Source organism: Salvelinus namaycush, chromosome 20 (genome assembly GCF_016432855.1).
Source record: "Salvelinus namaycush isolate Seneca chromosome 20, SaNama_1.0, whole genome shotgun sequence".
NCBI lineage: Eukaryota > Metazoa > Chordata > Actinopteri > Salmoniformes > Salmonidae > Salvelinus > Salvelinus namaycush.
Genome location: NC_052326.1, coordinates 39,061,910 through 39,087,220, shown reverse-complemented (window position 1 = coordinate 39,087,220; position 25,311 = coordinate 39,061,910). Strand labels below are relative to the sequence as shown.

General features: G+C 43.5%; 1 protein-coding gene across 12 annotated transcripts in view; it reads right to left on the bottom strand.

The window, feature by feature from the left end:
* Positions 1–5,709: 5,709 nt before the first annotated feature.
* Positions 5,710–25,311, bottom strand: part of LOC120064617 (calcium-dependent secretion activator 1-like) — a 183,158-nt gene continuing 163,556 nt past the window's right edge. For 3 of the 12 annotated variants that reach the window (XM_039015227.1, XM_039015233.1, XM_039015234.1), the window contains 11 exons: positions 23,975–24,081; positions 20,856–21,012; positions 20,295–20,436; positions 17,432–17,587; positions 13,749–13,896; positions 13,563–13,637; positions 13,238–13,321; positions 13,062–13,094; positions 10,999–11,106; positions 6,322–6,426; positions 5,710–5,886 (listed from right to left, as the gene is read on the bottom strand). In XM_039015227.1, coding sequence (XP_038871155.1) covers positions 5,710–5,886; positions 6,322–6,426; positions 10,999–11,106; positions 13,062–13,094; positions 13,238–13,321; positions 13,563–13,637; positions 13,749–13,896; positions 17,432–17,587; positions 20,295–20,436; positions 20,856–21,012; positions 23,975–24,081 — 1,292 coding nt within the window. Of the gene's footprint in view, positions 5,887–6,321; positions 6,427–10,998; positions 11,107–13,061; positions 13,095–13,237; positions 13,322–13,562; positions 13,639–13,734; positions 13,897–17,431; positions 17,588–19,192; positions 19,358–20,294; positions 20,437–20,855; positions 21,013–22,646; positions 22,656–23,974; positions 24,082–25,311 lie in introns of all 12 variants that reach the window. The other 9 variants (XM_039015223.1, XM_039015224.1, XM_039015226.1 and 6 more) reach the window with 9 other exon arrangements.

The following is a 25,311-nucleotide window of genomic DNA, read 5'->3' as shown; positions in this document are numbered from 1 at the left end:
TGCGCTTTGGTCCGATCCTTGCTCCTCCTCAGACGAGGAGGAAGACGAGCGTTACATGCCATACCAAATGGTGATGCAGCTAGTTAAAATGCTCTCAATGGTGCAGCTGTATAATTTGTTGAGGATCTGAGGGCCCATGACAAATCTTTTCAGCCTCCTAGGGGAAAGAGGCATTGTCACGCCCTCTTCCCGACTGTGTTGGTGTGTTTGGACCATAATAGTGATCTTAGTGATGTGGACTATCCTCGGTCCTAGGTTTCTTCCTAGGTTCTGGCCTTTCTAGGGAGTTTTTCCTAGCCACCGTGCTTCTACACCTGCATTGCTTGCTGTTTGGGGTTTTAGGCTGGGTTTCTGTACAGCACTTTGTGACATCAGCTGATGTAAGAAAGGCTTTATAAATAAATTTGATTTGATTTACTTTGACACCGACACACTCTGCTACAGCCCCATCCCTCCGCAAGGCAATCAAACAAGCTAAGTGCCAGTATAGAGACAAAGTAGAGTCACAATTCAACAGCTCAGACACAAGAGGTATGTGGCAGGGTCTACAGTCAATCACGGATTACAAAAAGAAAACCAGCCCCGTCGTGGACCAGGATGTCTTGCTCCCAGGCAGACTAAATAACTTTTTTGCTCGCTTTGAGGACAATACAGTGCCACTGACACGGCCCGCTACCAAAACCTGTGGGCTCTCCTTCACTGCAGCCGAGGTGAGTAAAACATTTAAACGTGTTAACCCTCGCAAGGCTGCAGGCCCAGATGGCATTCCCAGCCGCGTCCTCAGAGCATGCGCAGACCAGCTGGCTGGTGTGTTTACGGCAGTGGTGGGCCGTCAGGGCCTGCAAGGCCTTCTCTGCTGGCCTAAACATCATCAGAATATAATTTTTTTTTAAATATATTTTCCCACAAATATGTATTAAATTATTCCCCAGAGTAAGAGTTATACTCTTCATTTCATAGCTTTCCTCTTGGTTGCACTGCTTCCAGCCCCAGGTTGAGATTTTGAGGGCTGGTCTTTATGTTAGATCTTTTATCCAATCATATTCAGCCATCATGTGTTGCCAGGGGTCTAAAATCTGCCCTCAGGCCTTCAGAATCAACAGTGCGGGCGCTTGTAGCTTATAATGAATGGAAATGAAAATTTAGTGTCAACCAATCAGCTTTAGAGTTGGCTATTGTACGCCTTCTGGCTGGCTCCAGTGTTACACAGGAGCCAGCTAGCAGGCGTAGTGCGTGCACGTCTTTTGATTGGATTACCAATATTGAGAGGCAGGTCCTATGGAGATCTAGGAAACTGAATTTGATAAACGAATTAATTCGCGTACTACTAAGCTGTTTTTTCAACCCACAATGGCGGAAGGAGGAGAAGATATCGATTTGGTCGAGGATATAATTATAACGCCATTCTCAAGACGTTTCAACTACGAGCGCTGTCAATGGCTCACAGGCTCCTTGGCTCCGAGAAGCACTGCAAACTGTACTGCTGGGAATGCCTATTATTTGCAAGTGATCGATTTGGTGTTTGGAGCCACACTGGCTTTGCAAACTTGAGTTGTCTAACCAAGGCAGCAACGAGACACCAAAGTACGGCTGGGCACTAACAAGCAATGGTGCTTTTGAAAACTTTTGGGGACACCGGAGTGGATCGACAGCTCAAAGAACAAACGCGCAGGGCAACGGAGCTGCACAATGAAAAGGTGAAGGGAAATATTGAAAAGACTCATTGATTGTGTCATGTTTTTGGGTAAACACTGTTTACCCAAAAATGTCAATTTGTCAATTTCAAGGTGACGCAACGCCTGGTTATACTGCGTTTCTGTCTAAATGTATAGTTTCTAGAGCCATGGCATCATAATGAGGTGGATTAATTCGGGTGGGACTGTGTAGTACCTCACTGAAGGCCCAGGCCCCAGGCCCACGGCACGCCACTGGTTTACGGACATATTCAATCAATCCTTATCCCAGTCTGCTGTTCCCACATGCTTCAAGAGGGCCACCATTGTTCCTGTTCCCAAGAAAGCTAATGTAACTGAGCTAAACGACTGCCGTAGCACTCACTTCCGTCATCATGAAGTGCTTTGAGAGACTAGTCAAGGACCATATCACTCCAATTTGCTTACCGACCCAATAGGTCCACAGACGACGCAATCGCAACCACACTGCACACTGCCCTAACCCATCTGGACAAGAGGAATACCTATGTGAGAATGATGTTCATCGACTACAGCTCAGCATTTAACACCATAGTACCCTCCAAACTCGTCATCAAGCTCGAGACCCTGGGTCTCGACCCCGCCCTGTGCAACTGGGTACTGGACTTCCTGACGGGCCGCCCCCAGGTGGTGAGGGTAGGTAACAACATCTCCATCCCGCTGATCCTCAACACTGGGGCCCCACAAGGGTGCGTTCTGAGCCCTCTCCTGTACTCCCTGTTCACCCACGACTGCGTGGCCATGCACGCCTCCAACTCAATCATCAAGTTTGCGGACGACACTACAGTGGTAGGCTTGATTACCAACAACGACGAGACGGCCTACAGGGAGGAGGTGAGGGCCCTCGGAGTGTAGTGTCAGGAAAATAACCTCACACTCAACGTCAACAAAACAAAGGAGATGATTTTGGACTTCAGGAAACAGCAGAGGGAGCACCCCCCTATCCACATCGACGGGACAGTAGTGGAGAGGGTAGTAAGTTTTAAGTTCCTCGGTGTACACATCACGGACAAACTGAATTGGTCCACCCACACAGACAGCGTTGTGAAGAAGGCGCAGCAGCGCCTCTTCAACCTCAGGAGGCTGAAGAAATTCGGCTTGTCACCAAAAGCACTCACAAACTTCTACAGATGCACAATCGAGAGCATCCTGTCGGGCTGTATCACCGCCTGGTACTGCAACTGCTCCACCCACAACCGTAAGGCTCTCCAGAGGGTAGTGAGGTCTGCACAACGCATCACCGGGGGCAAACTACCTGCCCTCCAGGACACCTACACCACCCGATGTCACAGGAAGGCCATAAAGATCATCAAGGACAACAACCACCCGAGCCACTGCCTGTTCACCCCGCTATCATCCAGAAGGCGAGGTCAGTACAGGTGCATCAAAGCAGGGACCGAGAGACTGAAAAACAGCTTCTATCTCAAGGCCATCAGACTGTTAAACAGCCACCACTAACATTTAGTGGCTGCTGCCAACATACTGACTCAACTCCAGCCACTTTAATAATGGGAATTGATGGAAATGTATGTAAAAATGTGCCACTTTATGTTTAAATACCCTACATTACTCATCTCATATGTATATACTGTACTCTATACCATCTACTGCATCTTGCCTATGCTGTTCTGTACCATCACTCATTCATATATTTTTATGTTCATATTCTTTATCCCTTTACACTTGTGTGTATAAGGTAGTAGTTGTGGAATTGTTAGGTTAGATTACTCGTTGGTTATTACTGCATTGTCGGAACTAGAAGCACAAGCATTTCGCTACACTCGCATTAACATCTGTTAACCATGTGTATGTGACAAATAAATTTGATTTGATGTGAATGGGGCCATGTTCAGCCCTCCGTTTCCTGTAGTCCACAATAAGCTCCTCTGTCTTGCCCACGTTGAGGGAGAGGTTGTTGTCCTGGCACCAAACTGGCAGATCTCTAACCTTCCTATAGGCTGTCTCGTCATCGTTGGTGATCAGACCCACCACTGTTGTGTCATCGGCAAACTTAATGATGGTGTTGGATACGTGCGTGGCCACACAGTCGTGGGTGAACAGGGAGTACAGGAGGGGACTAAGCATTCACCCCGGAGGTGCCCCGTGTTGAGGGTCAGCGTGGCGGATGTGTTGTTGCCTACCCTCAGCACCTTGGGGGCGGCCCGTCAGGAAGTCCAGGATTCAGTTGCAGAGGGAGCTGTTCAGTCCCGGGGACCTTAGGTTAGTGATGAGGTCAGTTCTATTTTCTATGGTAACATTATCACCCTCTGGTTGCCAGTAGTTGTTTTACAGTTATACCTAACCTCACCATTATGGACATTTGTCACGTTGGTAACAATGACTTGGGAGACAGGCGCAGGAATGCGTAATAGGCTTTTTTATTATACCCCAAATTACGGCGTGCCGGGTAAGGGCACGGGGACGAAGTCCAAACAAGCACGTAACAAAAACACAGGGTTGAAACCCAAATAAAAGAGCGAGGAGTACCTCGAATAAATACACACACACACAATGAGACGATGAGACAATGGGACGAGACCCATAATAAACCGCACGCAAACCAAAACACACAGCACATGTACTCACACGCACCAATGGACATTATAACAATATTGGACAGCACGATGGTGAACAAAGGGCACATTATACAAATACAATCAGTGGGAATAGGGACCAGGTGTGCTCAATGAAAGTTCCAGAGGGATCTGTGACAACATTGTTCTGTCCCTGTGTGCAGATTTAAAAAGATCTCCTCTCCCCTTTCCCTCGGTCAAATAGGTAATTGACATACATTATATAAATAACACAAAACGGAGAACAACTGTGTATTTGTACAGTAATTTTTATTTAGAGGCCACAGCTCTTGCATATTACAACTGTTGGCTTTCATAAGGCAAAAGCAAGAATGATCCACCAGCTAATTTCACACAGAAAACAGAAAGCGTTCAGAGGGTGGGGACCCACGGGCATGCAGCAATGGCTCAGAATGCAATGTACAGCGTTGTATATACAAAACAACAGTGAGATCCAAGGAAATGCCACACAGCCCATCCTAATCAACTACAGAATCAAACAAAAAAGACGGACCAACTTTCATTTTGGTAAATAAAAAAACGTTTTCTTTTTAGCGCTCTTTTCTCTGTAAAAGTGCAACTCAATTTAAAATAGAGTAGAACCTGTTTCAAGGTCTTTTCAACAACGTAGAAATAAAAATATAATCTCCAACAAGATATCAAAATGGAGCTATGAGAATATTGCATTTCTAGAATACCCACTCATTTTAGTTCAAAATGGCTGCTGGACAATGTCTCGTTAGTGTTAGGGTGAGAGATTATGAGGTCACAGAGCATTGACATAGATATGGAAACGCAAGTTCTAGAACATACTATGGGGTTGAGAGTAGAGTGAGTAGACGAGAAGACGTTTATCCTAAACAGCTTTGAACTTAAATAATGAGGGTCATTTTCAGTTTGAAGCAGTTGGCATCCACTTAAAGACAGATAAGACAAAGGGTACATACACTCATCGTCACAAAAATGTACCATTATAATGAATGTAGAATACGACAAAGAAGCGCCATATAGGTTTGCATTGGACAGGAACACACCTAATAATCTCACTCAACATTGTCAAACAAATGGTACTCCATATTGCTTAGGAACACATAGAAATTAATTTAGAAATCAATGAGACAAAGATATCATCGGTGCTATCTTCAGCATGACACAGCTAAACTGTCGATCATGGTATATTTTTTCAACATTTTTCCTCAGTATAGTAATTACTATTTGTATTGTTTATTACAGGTCCTTCATGGGCATTTCTAGCTGACAAACAGGTCCTAGAGTTGACATGTGAGTAACAGAGTTGGTACATGCATTGGTTCCCAGGCTAAGTCAAAACTTGTGAGAGGAGGGGGTCGGGGGTGGGGTGTGGAGACAGGAGTCAGACAGGGGTAAAGGGAGGTGCCAGTTCCGGTGTTGGGTGGTGCCATGCTCTAGTCGTCGTCTTCGTCCTCTTCGTCACTGTCCTTCATGGAGATTCCCCCCATGCCTCCCTCCTTCATGGACGCGTTGGCCTCCTCCAGGGTCAGTCTGTTCCTCACCGTGTCATACATCTTACTGTTCAGGGTGGAGTCTAGCACCCCCTGCAGACGGAAGTCACGGTACTTTTTCTACAAGGAGAAGGATGATTAATGAGTAAATTGGTTAGCCGGTACAGAGGGATGATAATATTAACAGTAACTAAAGGCTCTAGAAAGAACGTGTTTCACCGGGTTAGAGGTAGACTACATGGAAATCAGTGATAGTGATTATGAAGAGATGAGGGTCTCTCCAATCATCTCCAGCACACTATAACGCCTACCATACCACTAAGCTACATTTTTCAACATACCCTTTCAATCACGTTCCCATCTTGCCATCACGTAAGGCGACGCTAGTCTCAAAAGAGTTTTAACCCCTGGGGTGCCAGTAAGTTTGTAGGCCGTCATAAATAAGAATTCTTAACTGACTTGCCTAGTTAAATAAAGGTTGAATAAAAAAGTATCAAAAGTTACAGTACCTGGGTTACAGTGCAGGTTATTAACCCCTCCCTGCAAGTGAGTTACCTTGACAATCCTGATGAGGATCTTCAGCTGGTAAACATGGAGCTGCTGGTCCATTCGCTCAGTGAGCCAGGTCCCCAGTAGGTTCATGGTGGCTGTGTACCATTGCTGCAACACACACAAACACAGCGTTCTCCAGCAAAACACACACACACACACACACACACATTGACGAAAGCAAGCACACACACACACACACACACACACACACACACACACACACACACAAGCAAACTGGAGCTCTCTGAATATCAAGATGCAACTTGATATGTTTTCTAGTGAACACATACACACGTCTTACAAGCAAAACACACACACATAGGGAAGTACTTTTTGATACACACAGACATTCACAGTATTCTCCAGGAAAGATGAGACAGACATTTCAAAACACACACACACACACACAGAAGACACAATTCTGTAGTGGTGAATAGAACCACACACTGAACATGCATAAAATACTGATTCAGAAAAAAACATTTATTTCATAATTCCCATTTCTCCAATCAATGCAGGACTCTACGAAAATCTGAGGGAAACAATTGAATGATTAATAAATTGCCAGGATATACTAGTAGTAGACATTAGTATTAGTAATAGACAATCTATAAAATCTTGATGTTTTCTGGCACAGAAATTCTGGCTCCAGTACACTCAGGGACAGAATCTTATATAGTTTTTAATAAACTGAACATAATATGCCATACATAATTTGTATCTGAATTTAAATAAGTAAATTCTTTACTTCAAATGTACTTCCAGACTAGAGCTAAAGCCCTATGAAGACTCTTCAATACTTATTAGCAACACCACAACGTCTTAGAACATTCCTTCTACATACTGTAACTCCACAGTGTCGTTTCAACTCGATCATTTGCGGAAATTAAATCATAATGAGAAAATGAGGAAAGCGTTAGGCAGGCAAGGAGCAGACAGTTGTGCTATTTTCATATAACTTTTCAGAAGATCGTTTCACTCATGCATTCAGAGTGTAGGATAAGATTGATCTAGATTATTCATATCAGAGATCAAGTTATAAGAGAGCAGCACACAAGAGAGGAGTGATGAACCAAGGAAGACAGGAAATAGTCGTCCTCCCTCGAACGTCCAGAAAAAAATATAAACTGAGTAATGTGGAGTGAGTAGGCAGGGTCAGGATTGAGGGCCTGGTCAGGAATGAGGGCCAGGAATGAGGGCCTGGAGAGTCAGGAATGAAGGCCTGGAGGGCCTGGAGGCTCAGGAATGAGGGCCTGTAGGGTCACGATTGAGGGCCTGGAGGGTCTGGAATGAGGGCTTGGAAGGCCAGGATTAGACTTGTTTTGGTTGGTTTTTGGATGGTTTGACTGGTCTAATTGCCCTAGCTCTAATTTGATTGGACCCAGGTTTGTTTGTCCTGTAGAGATGACTGGTAGGTCAGGAGGTTTTGGATTGGCGCTTGAGGTCAGATATTAGCGGATTGATGCCTGTCCACTTCAAACGGTCGAGTTGAGCCTACGTGCGTGCAGTGCATGCAGACCTGGAAGGCAGGTGGGTAGGTGAGTGGGTGGCTGGGTGGATACGTGCGTGCGTGCAGAGATTGGTTGGCTGTATGTGTTGTATAGTAGTATGGCACTATATTCAAATACAGTGCCTTTGGAAAGTATTCAGACCCCTTGACTTTTTCAAATTTTGTTACTTTACAGCCTTATTCTAAAATGGATTAAATAAATACAAATCTACACACAATACCCCATAATGACAAAGCGAAAACAGGTTTTTATAAATGTTTGCCTAGAAGGTCAGCATCCCGGAGTCACCTCTTCACTGTTGACTTTGAGACTGGTGTTTTGCGGGTACTATTTAATGAAACTGCCAGTTGAGGACTTGTGAGGAGTCTGTTTTTTCAAACTAGACACTCTAATGTACTTGTCCTCTTACTCAGTTGTGCACCGGGGCCTCCCACTCCTCTTTCTATTCTGGTTAGGGCCAGTTTGCGCTGTTCTGTGAAGGGAGTAGTACACCGCGTTGTACGAGATCTTCAGTTTCTTGGCAATTTCTCACATGGAATAGCCTTCAGAACAAGAATAGACTGACGAGTTTCAGAAGAAAGTGCTTTGTTTCTGGCCATTTTGAGCCTGTAATCAAACCCGCAAATGCTGATGCTCCAAATACTCAACTAGTCTAAAGAAGGCCAGTTTCATTGCTTCTTTAATCAGTACAACAGTTTTCAGCTGTGCTAACATAATTGCAAAAGTGTTTTCTAATGATCAATTAGCCTTTTAAAATTATAAACTTGGATTAGCTAACACAACGTGCCATTGGAACACAGGAGTGATGGTTGCTGATAATGGGCCTCTGTACGCCTATGTAGATATTCCATAAAAAATCTGCCGTTTCCGGCTACGATAGTCATTTACAACATTAACAATGTCAACACTGTATTTCTGATCAATTTTATGTTATTTTAATGGACAAAAAATTTGCTTTTCTTTCAAAAACATGAACTTTTTTGAGTGACTCCAAACTTTTGAATGGTAGTGTACGTAAATGAGATTTCAGTTTTTTCTTTTTAATAAATTAGCAAAAAAATATTTAAAAATCTGGTTTTGCTTTGCCGTTATGGGGTATTGATGAGGGAAAAAACAATTTCATCCATTTATAGAGTAAGGCTGTAACGTAACAGAATGTGGGAAGTCAAGGGGTCTGGATACTTTCCGAAGGCACTGTAGTAGTATGGTAGTGTAGTAGTATGTTAGTATAGTAGTATGGTAGTATATTAGTATGGTAATATAGTGGTATGGTAGTATGGTAGTATATAGTAGTAGTATGTTGGTATGGTAGTATAGTTGCATAGTGGTATGGTAGTATGGCAGTATACAGTAGCAGTACGGTACTATAGTAGTATGGTAGTATAGTAGTATAGGGGTATGGTAGTATGTTAGTATGGTAGTATACAGTAGTAGTATGGTAGTATAGTAGTATAGGGGTATGGTAGTATGTTAGTATGGTAGTATAGTAGTAGGACTGAGGCAGAACTCTAAGAGGAGAAGGGTCATGCTAGAAGATGTACACAGGTAGATTATTTGACTTGAATTCATGCCATTCAACATAATGTGCTAAAACAATGCAACATTAGAGATAAGTGCCACTTTCTGAAGAGAGATAAGGCGGTAGGAGTTATGGGGGCAATAAAGAAAGAAAGAATTGAGAGAGAGAGAAAAAAAGTAAAGTTGTTGAAATTAATAAGTGAAAGATAGAAAGAGAGAGAGCGAGATGCAGCTTTGGGGAGTTTTGCCAATACATGCAAAGAGATGGATGGAATATAATAGCATTAGGAGGGAAATAATGTTTATAAAACCACCAATCTAATCATCAGACACTAACGGAAATACAAAGTTAAACACTGTTGCAACCAAAACATCCACAGCTCAAAAGACGTAAACAGTCAAACATGGTAGGGCCAGGTCAGAAGCAGCTATACTAACAGCCACACATCAGAAACAGTAGGGAGGAGGTACGTTTTAGCAGCGTAGAAATACAAGGAGACAGACAGGGACAGCCAGTGTTGACTTCAAAGATGAAAATAAACATACTTCACAGTAGTACAACACACCTCTCAAGCACAAAACAGCACACCTCTCAAACACACAAAGCCAACACACAGTGACAGCGCTGGAACAGAATGCTACTGCACAAATAATACCTCTCAAACACACTAATACACAGCTAATACACATACTGAATCACTGTACCGCACACCTCTCAGACACACAAAGCCAACACACACACACATCTGTGCACCACAATACTGTACAGTTTATACATTTCAGGGGTATGAAGCAGACACACATCACTGTAGTACACCTCACGGAAATGGTGGACACATTATTTCAAATGTACCACATAAGGATTACGTGCTTGTAAGACAGTGCTCTCATATCCCTGGCATTTGCCAGACCGATTCAAACGTGAATGTGTACAGATGTAGGATCTTCATTTGATCACCTCAAACGTGAACGTGTACAGATGTAGGATCTTCATTTGATCACCCTGTTGCAGGAGAACTTTCCTGCAATGCATGGCATTTAAATCTTTTAGAGTGTTTGAGGTTTAAAAAGGCTTCTGAAGTTTGTATTTTCCACATTGAAATTTCAGGCTTGATTTTTCCTTACGAAAAATGTATCAACCCCTACAAAAATGTCCTTTAATTTTAATCCACAAATTAAGATCCGACATCTGTATTGTAAAGTGCTATATAATATTCAAGATTATTTACATAGAAAATGAATGTTAGTTATTATGTATCCTAGTGTTGGAGTGAATTAGATGATCTGTACATAATCACATATCTTTCTTTACCCAGAGAGCACTGCTTTCGATAATCCTGCCTGATGGTGCTTGTTTGGATTCTTTGCTTGTAAACAAAAGGGATCCAACCAATTCCCAAAGGTCCAAAAGTACTGTGGCAATGCATACCAGAATACAGTGGGCAGCAGCAGAGGAGGAAGAAAAGATGGAAGAGAAAAGCCACTAGAGGAGGATAAAACACAGCCCTCTTCTGTACCAGGCTGTGATAGGTATACACACACAGCCCATGGTCTCAAAATGTGACATATCATATCCCTTCTCTGTCACAATTGTTTTGCCACATTTTGGAACCCCCCCTTCCTATTGGTGAGGAGGAGGCATCTTACTTACATCAAATAACCTTTCTATATACACCTCCTCATTGACCTTATCTCGCAGGATGTCCTGAGAGTGGCGGACACAGGTCACGTAACCATCGGCAACATCCATCCCAGGCTTCTGCAAACACACCAGAAACAGAATCATTGTAAATCAGTCATTTGTATTATGCAAAAATGTATTTAAAATATACTAAAGAATATGGAAAATAAATAAAATATTGAAAACTCTGAAATTAAATTATGATGTAATGTACTAAATTCAGTTGAAGTCGGAAGATAACATACACTTTAGCCAAATACATTCAAACTCAGTTTTTCACAATTCCTGAAATTTAATCCTAGTAAAAATGCCCTGTTTTAGGTCAATTAGGATCACCACCTTATTTTAAGAATGTGAGATGTCAGAAAAATAGTAGAGAGAATTATTTATTTCAGCTTCATCACATTCCCAGTGGGTCAGACGTTTACATACACACAATTAGTATTGGTAGCATTGCCTTAAAATTGTTTAACTTGGGTCAAACGTTTCAGGTAGCCTTCTACAAGCTTCCCAAAATAAGTTGAGTGAATTTTGGCCCATTCCTCCTGATAGAGCTGGTGTAACCGAGTCAGGTTTGTAGGCCTCCTTGCTCGCACATGCTTTTTCAGTTCTGCCCACAAACTTTCTATAGGATTGAGGTCAGGGCTTTGTGATGGCCACTCTAAAACCTTGACTTTGTTGTCCTTAAGCCATTTTGACACAACTTTGGAAATATTCCTGGGGTCATTGTCCATTTGGAAGACCCATTTGTGACCAAGCTTTAACTTCCTGACTGATGTCTTGAGATTATGCCATTTATTTTGTGAAGTGCACCAGTCCCTCCTGCAGCAAAGCACCCCCACAACATGATGCTGCCACTCCCATGCTTCACGGTTGGGATGGTGTTCTTCGGCTTGCAAGCCTCCCCCTTTTTCCTCCAAACATAACGATGGTCATTATGGCCAAACAGTTCTATTTTTGTTTCATCAGACCAGAGGACATTTCTCCAAAAAGTACGATATTTGTCCCCATGTGCAGTTGCAAACCGTAGTCTGGCTTTTTTATGGCGGTTTTGGAGCAGTGGCTTCTTCCTTGCTGAGCGGCCTTTCAGGTTATGTCGATATAGGACTCGTTTTACTGTGGCTATAGATACTTTTGTACCTGTTTCCTCCAGCATCTTCACAAGGTCCATTGCTGTTGTTCTGGGATTGATTTGCACTTTTCGCACCAAAGTACGATCATCTCCAGGAGACAGAACGCGTCTCCTTCCTGAGCAGTATGGCGGCTGCGTGGTCCCATGGTGTTATACTTGCGTACTGTTGTTTGTTCAGATGAACGTGGTACCTTCAGGCATTTGGAAATTGCTCCAAAGGATGAACCAGACTTGTGGAGGTCCACAATTATTTTCTGAGTTCTTGGCTGATTTCTTTTGATTTCCGCATGATGTCAAGAAAAGAGGCACTGAGTTTGAAGGTAGGCCTTGAAACATATCCACAGGTACACCTCCAATTGACTCAAATGATGTCAATTAGCCTATCAGAAGCTTCTAAAGCCATGACATCATTTTCTGGAATTTTCCAAGCTGTTTAAAGGCACAGTCTACATAGTGTATTTAAACTTCTGACCCACTGGAATTGTGATACAGTGAATTATAAGTGAAATAATCTGTCTGTAAACAATTGTTGGAAAAATTACTTGTGTCATGCACAAAGTAGATGTCCTAACCGACTTGCCAAAACTATAGTTTGTTAACAAGAAATTTGTGGAGTGGTTGAAAAACGAGTTTTAATGACTCCAACCAAAGTGTATGCAAACTTCCGACTTCAACTGTACCTACTCACACAGTAAAACGTGTTAAAGATAATAAATAGAGGCAGGGTTGGGAGGGGCAGAGGGAGGGGGTTATGGGAGAAAAATGTATCTTCTCTGCACAGCACAGTAAAATCCTCCCAAACACATAAGAATGTACTGAATTATTTGTACTTCCTTTCAGAACACATAGCTTTACTGGTTTGACATTTTACAGATATCAATTTGGACTGCAGCACACTTACAGGGACATCCACATACTTAGACGCAGCTTTCACCTGAAATTACAGACAGAATGTGACAAGAAAAGATGAGAATTGCAACATTTGCACAGTCACCAATATAACTAAAATAATTGACTGAAACACAGTTCCATCTGCCATGATATTGGAGGAGATACAGTAGAGAAGTCTAGTCTTACCGTGAATGACATGAAAGATGAGAAGAGAGTGCCTTCATCATATCGGGAGATCTTCGCCAACAGGGCCTCCAGAATAACCACAAACTAAGAAGAAGTGAGACACACAAACAATAAATAAAAAAATCTAATCAAATTGTATTTGTCACATGCGCCGAATGCAACAGTGAAATGGTTACAAACAACTAACAAATGGATTTATCCCAGACCACAAATCACCTTGTTCTTCTTTTCTAGTACCACAAAGAAAGCTGAGGCCAACCACAATATGAGTCACGTATCGTTAGGATGGACAACTTCTATAAGAAAGAAGAAGAGTGAAGTGTACCTTAGCCACCATGAGTTGGATCATGTCTTTCACACTCTCCTCAATCAGTTCATCTATTTGGGCGTGGTACTGTTTCTGAAATACCAAAATAACACACAGTTCATCTATTTTGGTGGTACATTTTCTAGTAGGTGTATGTGATCCCTTGTGGGAATTGAACCCACAACCTTTGCACCACATTCTTACCTCCTGGCCCATCTCCATGGCACACAGCTTGGCGGACTGGTCCTTCGCGTCCACCATCACATTGAACATGGTGCATATTGCTGCCGAGATGCGGAAGTCTGTTCCCCTGCTGCTCTTTGCCAGCTTGGACTCAAATGCCATCTTAGTGCTGCAATACACATCAGGGAACATCTCTATGTAATGTACCATATTTTGTTTGAGGCAGAGGCTCATGTCCAGCCACATGATCGAGAGACACAAACAGCAACACAGACACAACACAACACTGCCTCGCTTCGCGTTCTTAGAAAACTATGCAGTATTTTGTTTTTTATGTATTATTTCTTACACCGTTACCCCAGGTAATCTTAAGTCTTATTACATACAGCCGGGATGAACTATTGGATATAAGAGCAAAGTCAATTTACCAACATTACGACCAGGGATAAGACTTTCTCAAAGCGGATCCTCTGTTTGGCCCACCACCCAGGACAATGGATAGGATCCCAGCAGGCGACCCAAAACAACGGCATCGCAGAAGGGGCAAACAGAGCGGTCTTCTGGTCAGGCTCCGTAGACGGACACATCGCCGACCGCTCCCGAGTATACTACTCGCCAATGTCCAGTCTCTTGACAACAAGGTAGACGAAATCCGAGCAATGGTAAACTTCCAGAGAGACATTGTAACATTCTCCGTTTCACGGAAACATGGCTCACTCGGAATACGTTATCAGAGTCGGTACAGCCACCTGGTTTCTTCACGCATTGCGCCGACAGAAACAAACATCTCTCTGGTAAGAAGAGGGGCGGGGGTGTATGCCTTATGATTAACGAGTCGTGGTGTGATCACAACAACATACAGGAACTAAATTCCTTTTGTTCACCTGACCTAGAATTCCTTACAATCAAATGCCGACCGCATTATCTACCAAGAGAAATCTCTTCGATTATAATCACAGTCGTGTATATCCCCTCCAAGCAGACACCTCGACGGCCCTGAAAGAACTTATTTTGACTCTATGTAAACTGGAAACCACATATCCTGAGGCTGCATTTATTGTAGCTGGGGATTTTAACAAGGCTAATCTGAAAACAAGGCTCCCTAAATTTTATCAGCATATCAAACGTGCGATCCGGGCTGGCAAAATTCTGGATCATTGTTACTCTAACTTCCGCGACACATACAAAGCCCTCCCTCGCCCTCCTTTCGTCAAATCTGACCATGACTCCATTTTGGTGCTCCCAGCCTATAGACAGAAACTAAAAAAGGAAACGCCCATGCTCAGTTCTATTCAATGCTGGTCCGACCAATCGCTCACGCTTCAAGATTGCTTCGATCACGTGGACTGGGATATGTTCCGGATAGCGTCGGACAACAACATTGATGTATAAGCTGATTCGGTGAGCGAGTTTATTAGCAAGTGCATCAGGGTGATGTTGTACCCACGGCGACAATTAAAACGTTCCCCAACCAGAAAATGTGGATTGATGGCAGCATTCGAGCAAAACTGAAAGCGCGAACCACTGCTTTTAATCAGGGCAAGGCGACCGGAAACGTGACCGAATACAAACAGTGTAGCTATTCCCTCCGCAAGGCAATCAAACAAGCTAAGTCAGTATAGAGACAAAGTAGAGTCACAATTCAACGGCTCAGACACGAGAGGTGTGTGGCAGGGTCTATAGTCAATCACGGACTACAAAAAGAAAACCAGCCCCGTCGCAGACCCCGATGTCTTGCTCCCAGACAAACTAAACAACTTCTTTGCTCGCTTTGAGGAAAATACAGTGCCACCGACACAGCCCGCTACCAAAACCTGCGGGCTCTCCTTCACCGCAGCCAAAATGAGTAAAACATTTAAACGTGTTAACCTTCGCACGGCTGCCGGTCCAGACGGCATCCCTAGCCGCGTCCTAGGGATGCCGTCCAGACCAGCTGGCTGGTGTGTTTACGGACTTATTCAATCAATCCCTATCCCAGTCTGCTGTTCCCACATGCTTCAAGAGGGCCACCATTGTTCCTGTTCCCAAGAAAGCGAAGGTAACTGAGCTAAACGACTATCGCCCCGTAGCACTCACTTCCGTCATCATGAAGTGCTTTGAGAGACTTGTCAAGGATCATATCACCTCCACCCTACCTGACACCCTAGACCCACTCCAATTTGCTTACCACCCCAATAGGTCCACAGACGACGCAATCGCAATCACACTGCCGACTGCCCTATCCCATCTGGACAAGAGGAATACCTATGTAAGAAAGCTTTTCATTGACTACAGCTCAGCATTTAACACCATAGTACCCTCCAAACTCGTCAATCAGCTCGAGACCCTGGGTCTCGACCCCGCCCTGTGCAACTGGGACCTGGACTTTCTGACGGGCCGCCCCCAGGTGGAGAGGGTAGGAAACAACATCTCCACCCCACTGATCCTCAACACTGGGGCCCCACAAGGGTGCGTTCTCAGCCCTCTCCTGTACTCCCTGTTCACCCACGACTGCGTGGCCATGCACGCCTCCAACTCAATCATCAAGTTTGCAGACGACACTACAGTGGTAGGCTTGATTACCAACAACAACGAGACGGCCTACAGGGAGGAGGTGAGTGCACTCGGAGTGTGGTGTCAGGAAAATTACCTCACACTCAATGTCAACAAATCAAAGGAGATGATCGTGGACTTCAGGAAACAGTAGAGGGAGCACCCCCCTATCCACATCGACGGGACAGTAGTGGAGAAGGTGGAAAGTTTTAAGTTCCTCGGCGTACACATCAAAGAGAAACTGAATTGGTCCACCCACACAGACAGCGTGGTGAAGAAGACGCAGCAGCGCCTCTTCAACCTCAGGAGGCTGAATAAATTTGGCTTGTCACCTAAAACACTCAAACTTTTACAGATGCACAATCGAGAGCATCCTGTCGGGCTGTATAACCGCCTGGTACGGCAACTGCTCCGCCCACAACCGTAAGGCTCTCCAGAGGGTAGTGAGGTCTGCACAACGCATCACCGGGGGCAAACTACCTTTCCCTCCAGGACACCTACACCACCCGATGTCACAGGAAGGCCAAAAAGATCATCAAGGACAACAACCACCCGAGCCACTGCCTGTTCACCCCGCTATCATCCAGAAGACGAGGTCAGTACAGGTGCATTTAAGACGGGACCGAGAGAGTGAAAAACAGCTTTTATCTCAAGGCCATCAGACTGTTAAACAGCCATCACTAACATTGAGTGGCTGCTGTCAACATACTGACTCTTATCTCTAGCCACTATAACAATTAAAAATCGGATGTAATAAATGTATCACTAGTCACTTTAAACAATGTCACTTTATATAATGTTTACATACCCTACATTACTCATCTCATATGTATGTACTGTACTCTATACCATCTACTGCATCTTGCCTATGCCGTTCGGCCATCGCTCATCCATATATTTATATGTACATATTCTTATTCATTCCTTTACTCTTGTGTGTGTAAAAGGTAGTTGTTGTGAAATTGTTAGATTACTTGTTAGATATTACTGCATGGTCGGAACTAGAAACAAGCATTTCGCTGCAATCGCATTAACATCTGCTAACCATGTGTACGTGACCAATAAAATTTGATTGGATTTGATTTGACACACACATGCACCGACCCCCACATACACTGACAACCACATTACATCGAATCCAGCACAGAAACATACACACAACACACACACACCGTTTGACGCAGTTCTCGATCATGTCGCTGGACATGAGCTTCATGCGGTTCTCCAGGTGTTTGGAAAACTCCTCCTCGGGCCAGTGTAGGTCCCTGATGAAGGTCTGCAGCGCCTCCAGCTTCCAAAACAAGTCCTCCGATGTCCCAGAGCCATTGCTGCACACCAACGGCACACCCAAACACAAACAGGTCAGAGGGCAAAGGTCACAGAAGACAGAGGGGTCAGGGGGGTGTAAAGGAGGATGCTGGTCCTCCACACCTCAACTACTGGGGTCAAAGGTCCTTTATTCTAACCACACACCGACCGACTGTTCCAGAGTAATGTCCTTCATATTAACTCAACTTATAAATATCAGATCTTCTCTTTAGACAGACAGTCAGTTTGTGGGGGAAATAAAAGGTCAGGGTTGACTCCAACATTGAAATAACCATTCTGTAGCACATGGTTATTATTAACCCTTTAGGTGTGAAGTGGAATCATGCAGGATTGTCACTGCAGATATCTCACAGGCTGACTTGTGTCTATACAGAGCGAGGGAGTAGAGAGGTAAGGGAAGGCGTGCCTTGAAACATGGCTATAATTTTGTGTTCAAAAGTAGGTTTAATTGATCTCTATTGAACTTGGTTTGTTTTGGGTATACACGATCAATCACAGAAAATACAACTCTTGAAGAGCAGCCCCCTCTCTCACCCCCCATGTCCTCAGGCTGGTGGTACTAGGCGGGTATACTACAGTATAGTAGCTATTAAACACACCATGCAGTCCTGTCTGAAGTTGCTGTCATCCTGGGTAGAGCTGACTGGGATAGGGGGATGCAGGAAAAGCAAGAGGAGGAGGAGAGGAAGAGGACAGGAGAGGGGGCAGATCTCTACTATATTGGATGCCAGCTGCACTGAAGCAGTGGTTGCTTCAGAGCATTCAGCTAACAGTCCACCCACCCAGTTACAACCAGATGGAGTCTCTACCCACCCCTCCCCATCCCATAAAACACTAGAATGAAAACACCCGCTAACCACCAGCCCCACACACCCTATCCCACTGGCCATAGAAAGTCATGTGAGCCATGACCAGTAATATTCATACAGAGTGCTGAGGCAACTGTGTATTCTATTAGCAATCAGTGGTACAGTCAACTATTCATGAGCACTATGGACAAACGACTTTATTCTCTACAGCTAGTGCAATTATGAAAACTGTTGGAGAGAGGAGGAAAGATACACATTGGACAGAAAATTCCAGATGAATTATGTCCACTGCTGCAATAGAGTTCAGTGCAACAAAGCCCAACACTTCCAGTGAGAGATGGTTTGGATCTGTATCTCTGTACCTCACAGCTCAACTGCATGCATGTTGAGGGGAAATGAGAAGGCATCAGATAGCCATTCATTTCAAGAACAAACAAGTCTAAACTCTAAACAAGCCTAAACTACTGTATTTAACCCCTTTGCAGTGCTCTTGGCATGAACATGATAGGATCGGTAAAGAGCACTCTGCTTTAATGTTTACCCCAGATTTGATTTGAGGAACGTAAGGGTAAAGTAGTCATATCTGGAATGTGCCATGCTCTAGCCTATGGAGTTGAGAAATAAGCTATTTTCCCTTACATAATGTCTAAGCAGGTCATTGGGAGATATTTCAAAATGTAAATCAATATTTTAATTGTCAATGACCTGTGACATGGGGACCTAGGGGACATCTTCATACCAAGGCAATACGTTGCTGATGCACATAAATCTAAGGTGAACTAGTTGAATACACACTCAGGGACATAGATAGCAGCCATCCATGACGGGGTGGAAAAGCTAGGCATTGTCGGAAGGTTAACTGATAGTCCTGCTACTGGCGGCAGATTTGGTACTTTGGGAATTTGGAGGTTGACATTTGGTATTTGGAGATTCACATTGGGCAGATTACTTGTTAAGCTCCTGCAGAAGAGACAGACAAAAAGAACAAAATAAATCCAGAACAGTGGTAATGTAGACACTGCTGCAGATCAAAGCCATGTGACACTGTACAGTAAAAGTAATCAAATACAGAACACAAGAGGAAAAGTCACATAAAGAAACCGATCATCTTCTGACATGATACATAGTATGTAAATACCACACAAACAAGAGCAACAGTTAGAGAAGCAGATGTTTTCTGAAGCACATAGAAAAAGAGGACCTACTACATTCAGAATAAGCGGTGGATTTCAGAGACACAGAGACACATACAGTATAAAAGGAGCAGTAAGACAAAACAGCAAAGTTATATAAACACAAGACCTATAGTCTAGAAATATGCATTTTCTTTTGAGGTTTAGAGCTTTGTAAAGAGCTTCCTTTATGAAGAAAGCAAAGCAAAATGTAAATGGAATGACAAATCAATAAGAATTACTTACAAAGTGAAAAAGAGCAAATTAGAAACAAAAACTACACCGGAGAGCTTCTGTCCCTAGCGACATTTCAAAGCACACACTATGAACGTTAGACCATGAAACAAAAAGGATGGAAATATTGGAGATCGACTTCAGCTAAACAGAACAATATACACTAAAGCTTAGAGCTTCTGACAATAAAACTAATCGTTTTAATAATACCTTATGAGTCGTACCATCATATTCAGGTTTAATTTGTTTCTGAAGTTGGAATAACTAATCTCCAAGGCCTTTGTATCCTAATAAAAGTTGAATTAATGCCTATCGGGATATGTTTTCCTTGTCAGAAAAGAAACTCTGACTGAGGAGTGTGGTGAGGCAGTAAAATTTCATTAAGGACTGAACAACATGAGGTATAGTAGTCTTGTAAGAGTGTCTCTCTCCTGGCCTCTCTAGCCATCCTAAAGAGCAGACAGTTAGTGAGAGGATGGACGGTCCCTTACTTTACAGGCACCCAGGACTCTCCCTCACACCCCCTGGTGATAGACTGAGCGATGGAGGACTCCATCAGGTCCACATATCTAACCACCAGGGGAGAATAGAGGTCCTGCAGGTGTTTGTGGAATTTCCCGTTGCACAGGTGATCTAGAAGCAGAAGAAGAGAGAGAAAATAAAGAGATTATAGCAATAAACATTGTTTTATAGTTATATTGTTAATAAACATCATAGAAGGGCAGGGATTTAGGCAGAAGAGGGAGAGAGAGAATACAGTATTGATATTATAACATAAATGTCACAAAGGGGCAGGACCAAGCAGTGTTAGTATAGCACAGAACAGTACGTGTTTTTGAAAATAATCTCTTCTGAATCACTGTTTCTAAGGTGTGATTCCTGGAGAAATGCCACAGCCACCTTTAGCTGTTTAAGATGGGTGAAAACTTTGGACTTTTGAGTGGGTGGTTAATCTCTTTCACATTCCAAGATATGACATGAATCTAACTTGTTCCTTAATGTTTATTGGAGAAGGCCATTGGTGTATATAGGAAGAGAAACAGGAAACGTACAGTCTGTGCGGAGGAAGTCGTTGAGGAGCTGGAAGAGAGGGAAGCTGTCCCAGCTCTCAGGAGACTGAATCTCCAGGGCAGCGTCCATGTCCACAGCGTACATGGCCAGGAAGGTCTCAGCGTGCTCCGTCATCAGGTCAGACCACCAGGCAAAGGCCTAGACACACACACACACCACGGACAGGACAGAGACAGAACCAGGGAGGGGGTGAATGTTGAACACAAGCCCCAGTCAGGGTGTGAGGATATGGGGTAGAGTAGGCTGGACAGCGAGGGGGCAGAGCAGACTGGGAAGGATCACACACGTACTGGAGCTAATCAGAGCTCTAACAAACCCCACACCAGCAAAGCACTGTGGACTGATATTATGTGTAGGTAGGTAGGCACAGTGTACTTGGATTGTTGGCCGTTAAATGTAGTGATTTTATGTAGTTAACTATAGTAATGGATGTCTGTAGCCTTGCAAACCCATGTGTTCTCCAATAATGAGTAAAACCAATCCACAGCTCTTGCTGGTGAAGACTAAAGGGATCTGGGCTGCTTAAAACCTTAGCTAGCCTCTCACCAACGTGAGAAGAACTTTACAATACATTTATACACAAAGCCAAAAATAGCATAATGATATCATAAAGCTGAGTAATTATGTTGTATTCATTGATTATTGATAATTAATCTATAGATTGAGGGAGGGTCACAGCCTGGCGTGGGGGAGGGGGGTGCCTTAAGGTACCTTTTCTCATGCAAACTGATGTGGAAAACTCCCTACATGCTTTGCTCTCCAGGACCAGGAAGCAGCTCGGGTTTCCACCATTCACATCATTGCCATACCAACAGAACATTCCTCTGTAGATGTGAATGTGACACAGGTCATGTCCATGCACTGCACTCTGCCATATAATAGGAAGTAGGCACACTGACCGAAGACTGCAGCACATAGCTTCTCTACTAACTACAGGGTCTTCAGAGGGACAATTTGTGGACAGACCAAGGTACTTGATATGGGTCTCCTCAGTGATTTTCAGGATGACTAGTTAGGGTGAACAATGCTACTTAGTAGGTCAGAAGGAGGTATTTATCCATGTCTGTTTTCATTGAAATTTCTGCTTCTGTTGATGTTGCTCCTGTGCTCGCAGTTCATTTGCTCATCTTTGGAAAAACTTGACATTTGACAAATTCCAAGAGGGGAAACTGATTAAACTTTGAAAAGCTTAATCATTCCAGTTATGTTGCATGCTTTTATTCCATATCGAATCAATATCCCCTGAAAAATATCTGCCATAGGGGGACTATAGCTAGCCCAGCGCAGTGGTACGGCATTGCAGTCAAGTCCTCACTTACCTACTGTCTGCCCAGTTACCTGCCCACCCCATCCAAGACTATTTACAACACAATAAATCATTAGTGCTATAGTACACGCAGCAGACCTGTACAAGCTCCATCATCGTACACAGGGCAGGGGGAGTGAGTGTGGACTCAGGGGGAGGTTATAGTTCCAGGAAGGAGGGATGGACAGGTAAATTGGGGGCTCCATCCTACTGTATGTTGGGGGAGGGGAACTCAGGCAAGGCCTTGGCCTCTACTGCACACCCAGGCTCAGTGCTCAGGCTCAGCCAGAGAGGGTACAGGCTCTAGTGCTGCAACAGGCACCATCGTTCACAACAGGCTCAAAGGAGAAGTCCTGGACAACTGTACCAACACTTCAGAGAAAGGGGGCAGGGCATTTAGTGGACATGCACAAACCATTACAGGGTTACAGGGGGGAGGGGGTTCTCATTCAACTTCACCACGTACCTCTTTGCCCTGCAGGGAGCGAATATCACCGATCATACAGACAGTGAAAACACAGGGAGATGTACAGGATAGTAAACAGTAGTGTATCTACAGTATCAGGCATTCATATAAAGGGTTTCTGAGTAGTGGAACAATTCTAAGACGGAAGGAGGGATAGAGCAGAGAGATGGAAGAGGAGAAGCCGGCAAGAAGAGGAATGTTCTACATTTTCAAAGAGTGTGAACCGTAATTTGAAACCCAACTTAAAGCTGGATGGAGGGAGGAGAGGAGAGACATTCATGGTAGAGTTTTGGATTGAATCAAACCTTAAAAGAACCACAGAGAGAATACTGTGGTATATCTCACTTCAACATGCTGCTAGAGAAAATAAGACTAGTCTTTATGGCCCCATGGACATGCTCTATGATCAAAGTGATGTTGTGCAGCCTATAGTATAGTGGAGCTTTACAGATTCAGCATGTTAGCTGATGTTTCTGCACCCACACACAACAGCCACCCATCCCTCTCTAGTGTATTCCCCTCAACCTTACAACACTAAGGGCAGCCCTAGTCTCTGTGCAGGTCAACATGCGATAGATAGGGAGAGGAGGTTTGTGATGGGTCTGAAGAGAAAGGTAAATAATTATACTGTACCGATTGATCTCCAGAACTTGTGACTGCAGCCTGTCAAGCATATGTCAGAGAGATAGAATAAATCTGCTTATCTGCATTAATCTTATCGATCCCATAGGATCACCTATAGATATGCTATACATGTTCGTCATGCTGTTTGTTTACATTAGTTTATTATACTTTTAGGAAATACAAAGGAAAGGGAAAACCTATTTAGTGCTGTTTCTATTTCATGATCCAATTTCTCAGCTAACACGGAATGAGCATGCATCACCTACAGTTCAGTACGACTAGGAGCACCTAGCCTACATTAGAGCTACCTATACTGTTCTGTTCTCTACTCTACTGTACACACTGAGCTGAAATGACTAAGGCATTACCATCTTTCAAGGCAACCAATGTTTTATGTAACATTGTACCACCAGGGTTATGAATGATGAATAAGTGAAGGGAACTGCATACTTCCTACTTTAAAATGCCTCCTCAGGTAGAAATAGTGCCCTGGTACAATGTTAACATTCATCTCCCATTAAGGATTTCTGGCTGTGTATTAAATATTTGATAAAAATGCATCCATACACACAGACAGCATTATATGTAAAGGTGTCAGGAAGGAATGTACAAGCTCCCTTCTCCATGCCATGAAGGAGAAGTCAGAGGAGGTAAACAAGGGACATAGACAAAGAGAGGGATGAGAGGAGGAGTTACCCACTCACCTCCGCATGATGTTCCTGGTTCTGCTGGAGGACCTCTATGACTAGCTCGGCCAGGCGAATAGTGTCCTCCAGTTTTTTGGCGGGCGTGACTAACCGGCCTACGTTCTCTGGAGCAGAAGGATGGGGGGCGGGGGTGGGGGGGTGGGTGGTTAATTAGGCAGAGTGGGGTAGCTAACAGAATCTGTTAGAATGGTTTTTCCCATCGATATCGTTAACTCCAGAGATATTTTAAATGAAAGACATAATAAGTGCTCTGGGTTCTCTCTGGCGCACACAGACCACATTGACCACCAACACTGAAGATGAGAGTATCATGGTTTCTAAAGCATGCCCCCAATGAACTGGTACATGGTGTGTAAACAGTCAGTGTGAGGTGATATGGGACAACACAGTCGGGTAGAAGTGATGGACTAAATCAATCCCATGGAGAAAACAAATGCATTGTTACACTATCATGCAAAATACTCTTGTGGTCTTCATGCTTTTGTTGCTTGAGATTTTCAATGTTGAGTTTGTAACAGATATCGCTGGTAAGATCTAGGGTGTACCTGGACACTTTTTTTCATATACATATTATCTGCTGACATACAATTGAATTAACAATTGATTATGGTGAAATTAGATATTCAGAACATTAACAATAATGTGGCAAAACATCATTGGACGGCTCAAATGATATTTGAAATAAGGAAATAGAACTATACAGAGTTAATATTGGTACATTATAATTTCATCATATCACGTTTATCATATCTGTCTAAATGTTGAAATTATACTTTCAGTGTAGCCTATTTATTCTCGTAATATTTTAGTCACACGTCATATACTCTATGCCAGGGATCATCAAGTAGATTCAGTCGCGGGCCAATTTTCTTCTGGAGCGGATGGTCGGGGGGCCGGAACATAATTACAAATCATTTGTAGACTGCAAATTGACCGCAAGAAGCCCAAACAGATATAATATTTTACTGAAACGTAATAATTTCAAACCTTCCTTACATTTGTATATGTTCAGGTGGCTCTCTACAGATTTCTTAATTTAAAATCACTTGGGGCTGATTTCCTGGTGGTTTTACAGTCTTTTATTTCAACAATGAAAATTAATTTTTTTTTTCTAAGAAAACTTAGGGGCAAAATAAAACCAACTACTGTCGGGCTGCCAGTTGGGGAACCCTGCTCTATGCTATGTACTACCTTGACTACTAAGTAGCCATGCAGCTAAAAGGACCCTGAACCCCACAGCATAGTTCATAAGGCTAACGAGAGATCATGCAGAAGATTCCTTACAGTGCCTTTATGTTGGTCCTTAGACCTTACACTGAAGTATAATGAGCAGA